Source organism: Nymphalis io, chromosome 9, assembly GCF_905147045.1.
Source record: "Nymphalis io chromosome 9, ilAglIoxx1.1, whole genome shotgun sequence".
Taxonomy (NCBI): Eukaryota; Metazoa; Arthropoda; class Insecta; order Lepidoptera; family Nymphalidae; genus Nymphalis; species Nymphalis io.
The window spans coordinates 13,640,355-13,653,822 of record NC_065896.1 but is presented as its reverse complement, the minus strand read 5'-3'; the positions used below and the strand labels follow the sequence as shown (position 1 = coordinate 13,653,822).

The following is a 13,468-nucleotide window of genomic DNA, read 5'->3' as shown; positions in this document are numbered from 1 at the left end:
TTGTATCAACTGAGTGACCAAAATATATAATTAATTACATTTTCTAATAATAACAATAAATAATATATGATAGTTAAATTGAATTAAATTTGAAATTGATTGTACTTAGTATTGATAATAATTTTAATTGAAATTAATTGAATTATTAATTTGAACAATATTGAGATATAATCTAAGGAGAAAAAAGTGTAATATTATTATTTATTGTTAGTTGATTTCCTCGCGGGATGTATAAATCTAAATGATGATGTAATTTTATTTGTGAATTAGAATAATAGTGTTTCTAGCAGTTTCTTCTCGATATAATCTTACATTAAAAATTTTAAAAATACTACACTTTTATTTGGGAAGCTCATTCAAGCGTGGTAAATAAGTTTTCTTTCAAAACGCCTTAGCCCAACAGTAGGGCTTTGATTATTTAATTAAGATTTAAGTTATAAAAAAAACGTAAACAATTATGATCTTAAGATTTATTGATAAAAAAAATCCATAAACATCTGAGGAAAATTAATAACAATATTGTTTAAGGTTATTATTTACATTATAAGTATACTTTTTTTTAATAGATATGGAAGGTGGACAAGCAAATAGACCACCTGATGGTAAGTGGTCACCACTGCCCATAGACATTGGCATTGTAAGAAATGTTAACCATCGCTTACATCGCCACTGCACCACCAACCAAGACGACCCTTGTACCTGTAATTACACTGGCTTACTCACCCTTCAAACCGGAACACGACAATACCAAGTACTGCTGTTTTGCGGTAGAATATCTGATGAGTGGGTGGTACCCACCCAGACGAGATTGCACATAGCCCTGCCACAAAAAAAAATTCTTATTATTACTTATCCAAGTAAGGTATAACTATTTAAAATTCTTAACATTTTCACATCCTCAAAAGACTATTGCATAAAACAAAAGGTTCATGGAAGTAACGATTTGCGTTATTAACATACAATCCCGAACCTTGACTGTTTGGAGGAGAAAACATTATGAGTGAGTATTATCTCAAGTGGAATAAACGTTAACAAATTATCTGTTGAAATTATCTTTCTTAATCGCTTTTGTTTAAAAAAGAAATATTAGGGAAAAGTTTTAGAGAACATTCAGTTCTCGTAAACAAAACATTACCGAACGCTTAGTGCAAATATCGTTTGCCATTTTGTTATAATCGATGAGGCTCGCTGGTCTAGTGGCTGACGACTTAGTTGGATTTTGTCGTGTCTAACTTATACGTTTAAACTCCCCGAGGTCTTAAGTATATACCAATAAAAATGTTTTGAGGATTTCTGTCGAGTAATTCTCGAAAATAGAATGCAGTCATGGAAAACACACAAAGCTTTAACTTTTCAAGAGCCTGAACTCTTTCCATTGATCTTGTCGTTGCCGTCCATCGGTTTATGAGTCGAAATAGAGGGTGGATATATTTTGCGAAAACGCAAGTGAACTATAATATGTCCTGTGCGATGAGCACAACATCATCATGAATTAATGATGTGTGCAGATTATAATAAATACCTATTTCGCGTGATTTAAGAAATTATAAATGACAGTGTGCACTGTTAACAGTATAGCTAACTTTTGAAAATAGTTACAGAGCCCTCACATATTCCAAATACACAAGGTTCTACCAATATGCGAAATGCATTTAACGTTAATCACACGCGGTAAGCAACGAGCACCGATCAAATTAATTACACGGGTCAACTGAGTCTGACGAGAGATGTTACTTCGTGTAATTAATGGAATCGGGACATAATTCAACAACGTCATTTGGCTTCGATAAAGCTTATGCATAACAAGTGACAGGATAACTCGGAACGAAAATTATATTAAAAGTGACATACGCAAAACTGGCCATAAATAAATATGTGTTTTTATAATGTGTCTCTTAATTTGAAATTATATTTTGTGTCTAACAGATAAAAACAAAAGGGGTTAGACGAGTCATGAGTCGATTGATGAATTCATTAAACATAAACAGCCTTACTCATAAACAATGATATTTTCACTTGGTGGTAGGGCTTTGTGCAAAACCGTCTAAGTAGGTACCACAAGCTAAGCGATGGTTAAAATTTCTTGCAATGCCAATATCTATTGGCGTTGGTGACTACTTACCACCAGGTGGCCCATATAGTCGTTCGCCTATCTATAGTACACAAAAAAAAACCATAACCAAAAAACGTTTTTTATTTTAGTTTATGGTTGCAATATTTAGTATATTATATTATTTAAATTACACATGACATAGAATATCTTAATATTCTATGTCACGTGTAATTTAAATAGGCACTATGTACGTTAATGGCATATTATTAAGCATTCACAAACTGGTTCTTGAATTATAATATAACTTAATCAAAGTAAAAATATTATTAATAGTTATAAGGACTTTCAAATCGACGAATGTTAGAGGATTAAGTGAATGTGAAGCTACCACCGGTTTGGAATGTAGATTCTACAAAGAACGAACAAGAAACTATTGAGATTATAAGAACTAACACTCTTCATTAGTACAGGCATTGCGTAGTTAACAAAAAAGTTTTCCATATTTACATACCTAATATGACTTCACAAAACCAAAATATTATAATTATAAAAACTTTTTCTAATTAAGAATATGTTTTTAAAATATTAACATCGTCGTAAAACTAATTTATTGAAAATTACCGCTACTGTAGACTGACAAACAAAATGATCTCCGGTGGATTACCTTATCGCCAGACCACAAACCATAAACAGTGATTATGTTTTGTTTCATAGCGTTATATTATCATTATTTTATAAAATAACTAATACATTAAAATTTTGTAAGCATTTTAACGAACTTCATTACTCAGATACATTACGATGCTCAAGGATCTGATTGCTGACTATAATATATATAGAGTTCACTTAAGCTAAGCATTTTAATACGACCGCGTAACACGTGCCGCCGTGCCGTCCGCGTACTCCCGACGGTGTTGAATATATAGATTAATGAGCCACTCCATCTCCTCCCGTGGGTATCGAAAGAGCCGAGAGAAGAGAGAGTATGGCATTTTTGTCAACCGAGCTCGTTAGTGCCTCATCCATCCGAGCATTCCCATAAGCATATACTATTGGGCTTTTGTGTCAAAAAATTATCAGTAGCACTCCGGAGGTAGATGACAGTGTTTTCAATCCCGTGTCTCTGAAAGCTCGTATAACTGTTGGTCTTACGCCTGAACTCTCCGCGGTCGGACTGGTCGAATTATGAGAGGCCGATATGATTGGCAACTTGTACATTATATTTACCTATAAAGCCGAAATAGGCTGGGAAAACATTATCATTCATAATTATTTAAATTATTTTTATATTATCTTCTTTTTATTTTTTTATTACACGTTTTAGTTATTTTCTTTTCTGTTATTTTTATTTTATATAGAGCTCCAGTACGGCGCGCTGTTGGATGGGTGCGGGGGGGAGTTGCCGTCGCTGAGCGCATGCGCGCCGCTCCCCCCGCACCTAGACAAAGCGGCTCGCCGGCTGCATAAAGATGCGCGTGCGCACCAGGATAAAATCACACAAGTTAACATACATTTACAGGGTATTTTTTTGTTTATTTCTTTTATTTCTAATTTAATATTTATTTATTATTATGTTTTATTTCTATCTTACATTACAATCACTTAAAATAAAAAATATGCAATCGATAAAAAAAATATTTCATATAATTTTAATAGTTGTAATATTTTAAATCCGCAATGTGTTTTATCTTTTGTTACAGCTCTTTTTGCAGCGGTCGAACATGGCTACCTCGACAAAGCCAGAAATATCTTGGAGTCAACCGACGTGGATGTCAACAGGTGAATAATATTCCTTCACATGATAAAGTATTTATATGGATAGATTAATTAAATATAGTAAAACTGTATTGTCCCGTAAGCTGAAGAGTTTGTTTGTTTTATTTATCTTAATCTCAAGAAATACATTGCGGATTAAGAAAAATATTCTTATGTTAGACATTCTTTGGACGGAAATTGTCACCAGTGGAAGCTACAAGCGGATGCTATATATAATTTATTTTTGTACGATTACTACATAATTCAAGAGCTATGTATTTTTTCACATAACCCGAATGGGACGATTAATGTAAGAAAATAAAACTTTCCATGATAATAACAAATAGAGATATCGCTGACATAATATACAATTTTTTTAAATTCTATAGTCTACGATAAAATTAAGGTATTTATAATTCTTAAATGTGTATACTAATGAGATTTCTTCAATTCAAAGCCTCAATCCAGACGACTTGTCGCCCCTGGACGTGGCTGTTTTGGCGAGCAATCGGCAACTCGCCAGAATGCTTATGGAGTTTGGAGCTAAAGAAGGGCCCCAATGTGAGTTGAAGATATTGTTCATAATTAATAAATTTATACTCAGGGGAGGTTTTTGTGCTAGCCCTTGGGAACCATCAATTATCATTTTAGCGACAGACGGTATCAGTCTGTAGACAAGATATGTTCACGTAGGCGTTTAAATGTTAATACTGCCGATACGGCCTTTGAACTTTGATTAGAGATGCCTTTGTACGTTAGGACAATTATATGCATACTATGTAAGAAGAAATAATGTAAAAACCTTATAAGGAAAAGTCAGGAAAAGTTTCCTGTCACAAAACAATGAATAAATTACCAATAATATATTATTCGAATAGAGAAGAGAAAAAAAAAGAAAATTAAACAATTCTGGTATAATTTAAATTGAGTAAACAAATATAAATATTTATTAAAAAAGCACATCCATAATAATAAAGTAGATAACCAATACGAATTAATCTAAAATCATAAATTCCTCTTGTAAGAAAAGCTACAAGTTCACCTGACCGCATTTCTTTTTTTTATATACCTACTACTCCTATTACCTACCTATAGTAGGCAAACGGGCATGTGGGCCACCTGATGGTAAGTGGTCACCAACGCCCATAGACATTGCCATTGTAAGAAATGTTATCCATCGCTTACATCACCAATGCGCCACCAACCTTGGGAACTAAGATGTCCCGTGTGCCTTTAATTACACTGACTCACTCGCCATTCAAACCGGAACACAACAATACCAAGTACTGCTGTTTTGCGGTAGAATATCTGACAAGTGGATGGTACCTACCCAGACGAGCTTCTACAAAGCCATACCACCAATAAATTTCGCTCAGAGCGGCTTGTCTCCAGTTGAATCAGTGAGAGATGGTGGGTTTTATGGCATAAAGCAAATACCGCTAATGTTTAGAAAGAAAATCGTCAACAATCAAATCGCATGGACGTACTAGTCCATGACCCATACGAATATCTTGTCAAAAACCACAAGTCATTATAGACAACAATTGATCTTTTCGAGATGAACAAAAAGACGACATTCAAATCTGGATAATCTTTGGAGATAGCGAGATCAAAACAAATGACAGATGCACGAAACAGACAATTGAACGATTTGATCAATCTTCTGATAAAACGATTATCAGGTTCATTATCAAGGCTCGCCGGGGCAATTTATCAGCTCGTGTCTTGAGTGAATATAAAATGATCTTGTCATTCGTAATCACTTCTTATGAGATTGATGGCAATCAAGATTCCGGTGTTTCCCCGTTTCTTAATATATATGTAATTACAGGCACAAGGGACATAAAATCTTAGTTCCCAAGGTTGGTGGCGCATTGGCTATAAGCGATGGTTGACATTTCTTACAATGCCAATGTCTAAGGGCGTTTGGTGACCACTTACCATCAGGTGGCCCATATGCTCGTCCACCTTCCTATTCTATAAAAAAAAAAATATAAGTTAAAATCTTGTGCCAGTGTTGAACATTTGCCTCCACTTCTGTGCATGTTACGAAGGTTTATTTTCTATAAAAAGTTTTTTATATTTATCAAAAAAAAAATATATATTATTCTAGTCAAAAACCCCGAAGCTTTGGGCGCGCATCTGCGCAGATTATCACGAGAGGCGGAATCGCGTCTGCACGAAGTAACCGGATACATTCCAGAGAAGGCTTGTCGGGATGACGTTTGCAGGTAAATTGTTGCTATATTTATTTATTCAGCAATGTATATTATTCGTATAAGAAATAAAATAGACATTCAAAAAAATAAAAATAGAAGTTTATTATAGAATTTATTAGGCGTGCTTATTTCTTGAAGAATTTTCTTCCAGCAAAACAAAATATGGCAGACTTATATGTCTGCCATAGACAGAGAAAAGAGAAACCGTATAATTATACACACAAATATATACTTATAAAATCGTTCGTCCAAATAAGTACAAGCTTACAAACACTTGCACAAATCTATACATATATTTACAAAATCGCTCGTCTAGATTGACAACAGACAGCTAGAACTAATGACTCTAGAAAGCTGAATTTTGGAACATTGGTAGTTATTTTATAACGTTAGCATTTGAGAAAGGATTTTTGAAAAATTCAACTTCAATTAAGGAGTGAAAGAATATCCTTATATACCAAGATCCTGTGATGTTAGTTTTATTATTTAAATTTATTAGGGGATAACAATGGTTTTACTTCTAAACGAAGTACCGACGTTATTAACATGGAAACCGGGTTCTGAAATTACATTTTTATACATGACGTTAGTTTGCAACATTTTGTAATTAAGATATAATTATTTTTGTCACTAGGTCAGGTGGTCAGGCTGGAACTATGGGGTGTGCTGGAGGAACAGGCTCCGAGAAAGACAAACAAACTCAACATTGGGAGAGGAGAGTCCGGACATTGAAGTGAGTTTACAGGTTTTTAATTTGATTAAGCTCAAGTCTACTGTGGTAAAAGTCGCTGATGATGTTGAAAAACTCCTGGCATATTAAGTATTCTTACGAATTTTATTTTAAGAACTTTTGACTTTAAGCTGGTATTGAATACGTTATATAGTTTACTATACTCCTATATAATATTAGAACCTTAGATAGACGAAATGGCTCAGTGAATAGAAAATGTGGAACCGAACCGAAGACCATGGGCTCATACAAACGCAAGCCTCTCCGAGTGTCTATGTGCTTAATAAATAATTTGTTTTTGACTCATCTCGTGCTCGGCGGTGAAGGAAAACGTCGTGGGAAATCTCGCACTTAGCCTTAGAGAAGGGAAGGTACTCGTTCGGCATGGGCAACGTTGATGTCGCCGACCGTTCACCCGCTCTTACATTTGGCACTGCGAGGGTGCAGCCGCGGCTGAGCGCGTGTGTGGTTGCAGACGCTTGCTGCAGGGCTGGCAGCAGGCGCGCGCGCCGCCCGCGCTGCCGCCGCCCGAGCTCGACGTGTGCGGCGCGCACTCCGTCAGCGTGCGCCTGCGCGACCCGCGCGACCCGCACATCGTCTCCAAGTACAGAGGTGCGGCATGTGGCCATTGTCGCGATTTCATTTAGTATTACTACACTGTTCACTGTTCAATAGATATAGATCTATGCTATAGCCAGATGTATATGTGCTGGGCAATACTTAGTAGTACGCTTCAATAATTGCATACATAATCTCTAATCTCTCAAAACGAGCCACGAGTATTATATAACAATATTATAATCGTCTTTCAAGCACAAAAAAACCCTAATATATTTAATTACTTAAAATGAAAATATAATGTAATACGACCGTGTATATTATAGAGGTAGCTTGAACAGCGGTGGGTCATTCGGGAACTTTAACTTGTGAGGTCATAATTCTTAACTATTAAAATAAACACGGATTGATATTATAATATTGTCTGTTAACCGAACATAAAATAAGTAGAAAACTCTTATTGACTTTATAATTTAAACTACAAAATCGATAAAGATTTCTTTACTTATAAACTGATATCCAATCACCCAGAAGTAATTAAAAATGACTTAACAAGTACTTAACAAAAAATACACTTACATCACTTAGTTCTTATTTTCGTTTATTATTATCATGAGTAAAAAGTAAAAAAACCTGTAAATGTGCTACTGCTGCCCTCCGCTCCTTTTTGAGGAGGAGGTTTCCTCAAAACTTGAACTTCACACACCTATGTAAAACTTAAAAATGTTCTTATTATGTAACAGAACAAAAGAGACCACTGAAATGTTTCCTGTTTTTTTTCTTGTACCTAATTATGTAAACGAGACAACTAAAAACTACTTATAATTAAGTATCATATCCTTATTAATTGTCTCGTAATTTCGAAATGCACTAATGTATAGCTTCGGTATTGTATCGCCGCGTTCCCCAGTGGAGTGGTCGTCCCGCGCCGACTTCTCCAACGTGTGCGGGTGCCGCGAGCTGGCGGCGTCGGGCGCCAGCAGCACGCGCGTGCCGGTGGCGGGCCTCACCCGCGGCCGGCGGTACTTCTTCAGGGCGGCCGCCGGCAACCTCAAGGGCTGGGGACCCCACACCGTGTCCGTGCCCAGGAGCGTCGTCCCCAGCAGTGAGTATACGCTCCACGGCCCCCGCGTAATGTCCGGGAGCCGGGCGTCAGTCGACTAACGCTCGGGCGCGCAGGCTGGCGCGACGCGAGCGCGCGCGAGGGCCGCGAGGGGCGCGGCGGGCGCGGCGGGCGCGGCGCGGCGGGCGGCGCGGGCGCGGCGCTGGAGGCGCTGTGCGCGGCCGCGGGCAGCGCGCGCCAGCGCTCGCACGCGCGACACACGCGCAAGAAGACCACCATCCGGCAGCTGTTCACCGCCGCCAGCAAGTTCCAGAAGAACCTCCGGAGGTGAGCGTCGCCCGCGCGAGTCCGCCTCGGCGCCCTCGTCGCCCGGTGCCCCCCGGTGCCCCCCGCTAACGTTCGCTCCGCCGGCAGGGGCGTCTACCTGGCGTGCATCGTCTACCACGAGGACAAGGTGCTGGTCACCGGCGAGGAGTTCCTGCCGGTCATCGAGGTGGACGAGACCTACCCCGCCTGCATCTACACCGACTTCCACTGGCTCATGAAGGTAGGACGAGTGAATCTTATTAATTTAATTTTGATCGTAATATATTTTGTCAGTGCGAAATAAAATATATGCTGAAAATACACTTAAGAACGTCCGAAACCTAACATTATTTCAACTACGTAATTTATTAGTTATTTCACTGACCTTCAGCATTCTGAAATCTCAAATTATTTCCATCGGACCCCCTAAAAGGATAAACGTCGATCGAGAAGACCGAAACCAAATTAGATAACCGACCGATTCTTGAATCATTGCTCAAGCTATCTAACTGTATAATAACTATATAACTGAAAACGTAACTTACGTTTTTATTTCAATATACTACCTGGGAAATAAATGTTTTCCCTTAAAAAAATCAAAATTTGCACTTCAAAATAATATTATTAATCGTGTATTAAAATGATTATAGCACTGCTAAAGTCAATCAGAACAATTCCCAAACATTTCCATTTAATTTAATCCTGTCATGTAACGAATCAAGTACTTACAAGTACCACTTAAATAAATAATTTTATTCAAGTAGACTTGAATAAAATTTAATTATTTATATATATACTTACTTCAATAGAGAACTTTAACCTTCCTATATACTACTTATGTATATAGGAATGCTTTTTCAATTGCATACATAGAATAATTTATTCATATTTTCACGCAGGTATCGTGTTCCTGGGATGAAGTGAAGTCACTCAGATCAGACATGGAGAAGCACACCTCTTCATCGATACACTTTAGGTTGAAACTACTCACGGCCGCAGCTCAAATGCAATCCGCGCTGTGTATACAAGACTTAGGTAATACATTTTGGAGTAGTCCATTCTGATTAGTTATTATTTGTCAAGACAGTGATTGACCAATTAGATCGTGTATTTTATCTGTATTTAATTTTAAATTACTTTTTCAAAGTATTGCTTATGTCATATTAAAAAATTGGTACAATAGCAAAATAATTACAGAATAAATAAAAACGTATGATATTTTAAAGCTATTCTAAGCTTACGCTGCGTTAAAATTAATAACTTATCACGTCCATTGATATTTAAGCAATAAATAAATTAGAATGAAAATAATCCTCAGGTCAACTGTACCACAAGCCACTCCGAGACGCTCACGGCACGGTGGTACTTTCTTGCGTGAATATGGTCAAGTCGCCTAAATCTGTCTCCGCGTTGAATTCAAAATGGGCTCCAGTCTCCAAACTTAGACGGAGAGTTCTCAGTGAAGATAACACGATGGGCGAACTACTGATGGCGTCTGTCCACGAGCAGATTGCGTACCATCAGGTAAGGTATAATTTGATTCATCCAGATCCGGGTATAACAATGATGATGTAATTCTATCAAGTTAAAGGACAAGTTCCGCCCGCGTGTGTGATGTCTGTTGTTAGGTACCTTATGTCCTTTTCTAAAGCCCTAACAACAATTACAGGCACAAGGGACATAACATCTTAGTTCCCAAGGTTGGTGGCGCATTGGTGATGTAAGCGATTGTTAACATTTCTTACAATGCCAATGTCTATGGGCGTTGGTGACTACTTACCATCAGGTAGCTCATATGCTCGTATTCCTATTCTATAAAAAAAAGCTTATACAAAATTTCATGATTATTTGAATAGTTACGACGTGAAAGTGTAATAAACAAAATTTTAGTAAGAATACCTTCTTATTTTTATTGTTTCTCCTTTCTAATGACGACAAAGCAGATCCGCTTTCAAGTTTCTCTTTTTCCACTTGGTCAATCGTGGACACCTGCCTTTAACGTTCTCGTTTTGTCCAACCTGGGCATTCCGCACATTCACCACATAAGTTAAACTAAATAAGAAACATCAATAATTATTACAAAGACTATATTTTTATTTTAACGATAATTTTGTTGAAGTGTTAACTCAGACAGTACTAAAAGTCGCCGTCTGCGGGTTAATATAAAAGTGCGCTAGCGATTTATGCTCAGGGGAGCAATTTCTCCCCTTTAAGTTATTCGTTCCTTTTTAAGCTTGACACTCTTTAGCTTTTTGACTTTCGTTATATAATTAGTTTTGTTACTACGGATTTTAATATCCTTTAATTACATTATCAAAACAAACTTTAATACAGTCATAATATAAATTTGCTTTTTTATCTGTATAATTTTGATGTCCATGTCTGCTCCATTAAGATTGATATCGAAGTTTTCCCGCAATATGTCGAGTATTCCGCGGTAATTTAGTAGTCGAATGAAATTCACCCGTGTCACGTCAAAAGTCTAAATTTAAAGCGGGTGAAACTGCGAATCACAGCTACATATAAAAATGTATGTAGGTTGATCAGTATTTTTTCCAGTTAGGCATTACAAAAAGAGACCCTTTTTTATTAGTACACTGAATTCTATGTTCAATCTGTTTGTTAATTCAAATGATTATTTTCGCAGGTATCCAGAGATCAGTTACCTCGTGGCCTATATTTAGGGTACCTCAAGCTGCAGTCCTCAGTCGAAGTAGTACGGATCGTAGCTCCCGCGCGGACTCCTAACGTCCCTCCACACACACGGATTAGGGATAATCCTCATGTATCCGCGTAAGTACTAAACAAACTAACTATTGTGTATTATTTCTATAATTAGAAAACTTATGGAATGAAACGTGAGAAGAACCGACGGAATGAAACTCAGAATTTGTCTTATTTTATTATGTACTAGTTGCCCATCCTGCTAAGCAAAGCAAACCCAAAAAAGTTGGAATGAAACTGGTAGTTGAATTAAATTATTACATGGATTAATTTTTTTATATTATTATTATTGCTTTTTTTTTCAGAGAAGAATGGGAGTACCTTAAGTCCCAATCCGGAAAAACTGCAGAAGAATCACAGTCTATTAATAATTTAGTGTCAATTGGAAACAACGAACAGCCTTCAGAATCTCAAGAGATGTTCATCGAACAGATAGCAACCGCCACGCGCAGACTCTTCCGAGACATGGAGATACCGGACGAGAACGTCAGCACCCACCGAATATATGATCTCGAGGTTATTGAACTCAACCACGATGTTAGTTTCATCATGATATGTCCGCCGGCAGAACAAGCCTGTTCCGTGCCCGGCCAGAAGGAAATCCTGCTCCAGAAAGGAGATCTACTTAGTCTCCCCATCCAGGCTTTCGAAATGATCCACTTACAAACTTACCACAATAACATTTTAAATAAATACTCAAAACTGAGCTGTGTATTAGAATTAGATGTAGCTTTAGCCGCCCATTCCCAAAGAGAAGCGTTCTCCTGCAGCGAGCTCCAGACCGCGAAAGAGAGATTAACAAAGTTAGAAGATCTCCAAAACAATTTAAACCTAATATGGAAGGCGGAGCGATGGCTTATGGACCTGATAGGCTTCGCGAGGGATAAAGATAAAGCTGGCCCCAGTTCGGGAATATTGCTCAAAAATGTACTCGATAAAACGACGTCCAAAACGTCTATCGATAGACCGGACGGTGGGGATTCTGAGAAAGATATAAACTTAAAAATAGATTTACTGCAAATACCGCCGCGAGACGGGAAAATTACTAAGACGTCACCCGGTCGCGGCTCTTGGCCCGGACCGGCCGGCAACGGCAACCACACTAGCCTACATCCGGAATTTAGTAAATCTGAGCAACAACTAAGCCTAGCCCCCCGTCAAACCTCAGTCTCAACGATAAACCTGAGTGGCTCGCAATATCTTCATTCCGATACCAAATATGCCAGGAAAGGTAGCGCCGATTCGCAATTCACACAGTCAAGCATTATGAGTACTAATTATATGAGTAGCAATTCACAGTTCGACATCAAATCAGGATCAGGATCTCACGTCAGCATTACCAACAGCCGCCTCCCTCCATCCCGGAGCGAAGACACGCTGGTACTACAAAACGAGAACATCGAACCTAAGCCCCGCCCACACAGTATTAACGCCAGCGTCTCGACGTCGTCCAGCCCACTGTTAATGGTGAAGAACTTTTATCCGGGTAGCATGATCAGTGTGAAAACTGGCAAAACAAACGTTTCAGAATCCGCCCAAAGTCTATCGAGTGACTCCGAGAGCCAAAGCTGTCCAATAACGACAGCGGTTCCGCTCAAAATCCGTCCGTCGAATCACCGAACACAGTGCAACGTTATTTCATCGAAGAGCATGAACAATGTGAAGAGTTCTGAAGTGGACTACACGGACACCGGCCAAGACATGTTCAGCAAGGGACACTGTGTCAAGCGACAGCCGTTGTTGGAAACGCAGGAAGAAATAGAATATAATAATAAGGTTCCTAAGACTGATGGCAGACAGAGCGATAACGAGGAGCGAAGTGCTAATCTACCTGTAGAACAGAGAACTTCGGAGCAAGCGGGTATTTTACAGGTACGCTTTTGGGTTAAGTGGAATTATTACCATTTATAATATTAGTCACAGTGCGTACTTACATTATTTATTAATTTTTTTAAATATATATTTGATCGTCTCGTAGGCGTTATGGTTAGTTTGTAAGCCTGTAGATTCATTATTTGATTTTAATCCCAAGCTAGGCATAATTTTTTGCTTTTCCTTAC

At 38.0% G+C, this 13,468-nt stretch overlaps 1 protein-coding gene across 3 annotated transcripts in view; it reads left to right on the top strand.

Annotated features, from left to right (window-relative positions):
• The window catches only part of LOC126770698 (uncharacterized), a 234,614-nt gene that overhangs the window by 219,225 nt on the left and 1,921 nt on the right, over nucleotides 1-13,468 (top strand). For all 3 annotated transcript variants that reach the window (XM_050490200.1, XM_050490202.1, XM_050490201.1), the window contains 13 exons: nucleotides 3,412-3,573; nucleotides 3,754-3,832; nucleotides 4,266-4,369; nucleotides 5,922-6,039; nucleotides 6,662-6,760; nucleotides 7,233-7,369; nucleotides 8,226-8,420; nucleotides 8,495-8,705; nucleotides 8,793-8,925; nucleotides 9,584-9,719; nucleotides 10,003-10,208; nucleotides 11,332-11,477; nucleotides 11,714-13,280. In XM_050490200.1, coding sequence (XP_050346157.1) covers nucleotides 3,412-3,573; nucleotides 3,754-3,832; nucleotides 4,266-4,369; nucleotides 5,922-6,039; nucleotides 6,662-6,760; nucleotides 7,233-7,369; nucleotides 8,226-8,420; nucleotides 8,495-8,705; nucleotides 8,793-8,925; nucleotides 9,584-9,719; nucleotides 10,003-10,208; nucleotides 11,332-11,477; nucleotides 11,714-13,280 — 3,293 coding nt within the window. The remainder of the gene's footprint in view (nucleotides 1-3,411; nucleotides 3,574-3,753; nucleotides 3,833-4,265; nucleotides 4,370-5,921; nucleotides 6,040-6,661; nucleotides 6,761-7,232; nucleotides 7,370-8,225; nucleotides 8,421-8,494; nucleotides 8,706-8,792; nucleotides 8,926-9,583; nucleotides 9,720-10,002; nucleotides 10,209-11,331; nucleotides 11,478-11,713; nucleotides 13,281-13,468) is intronic.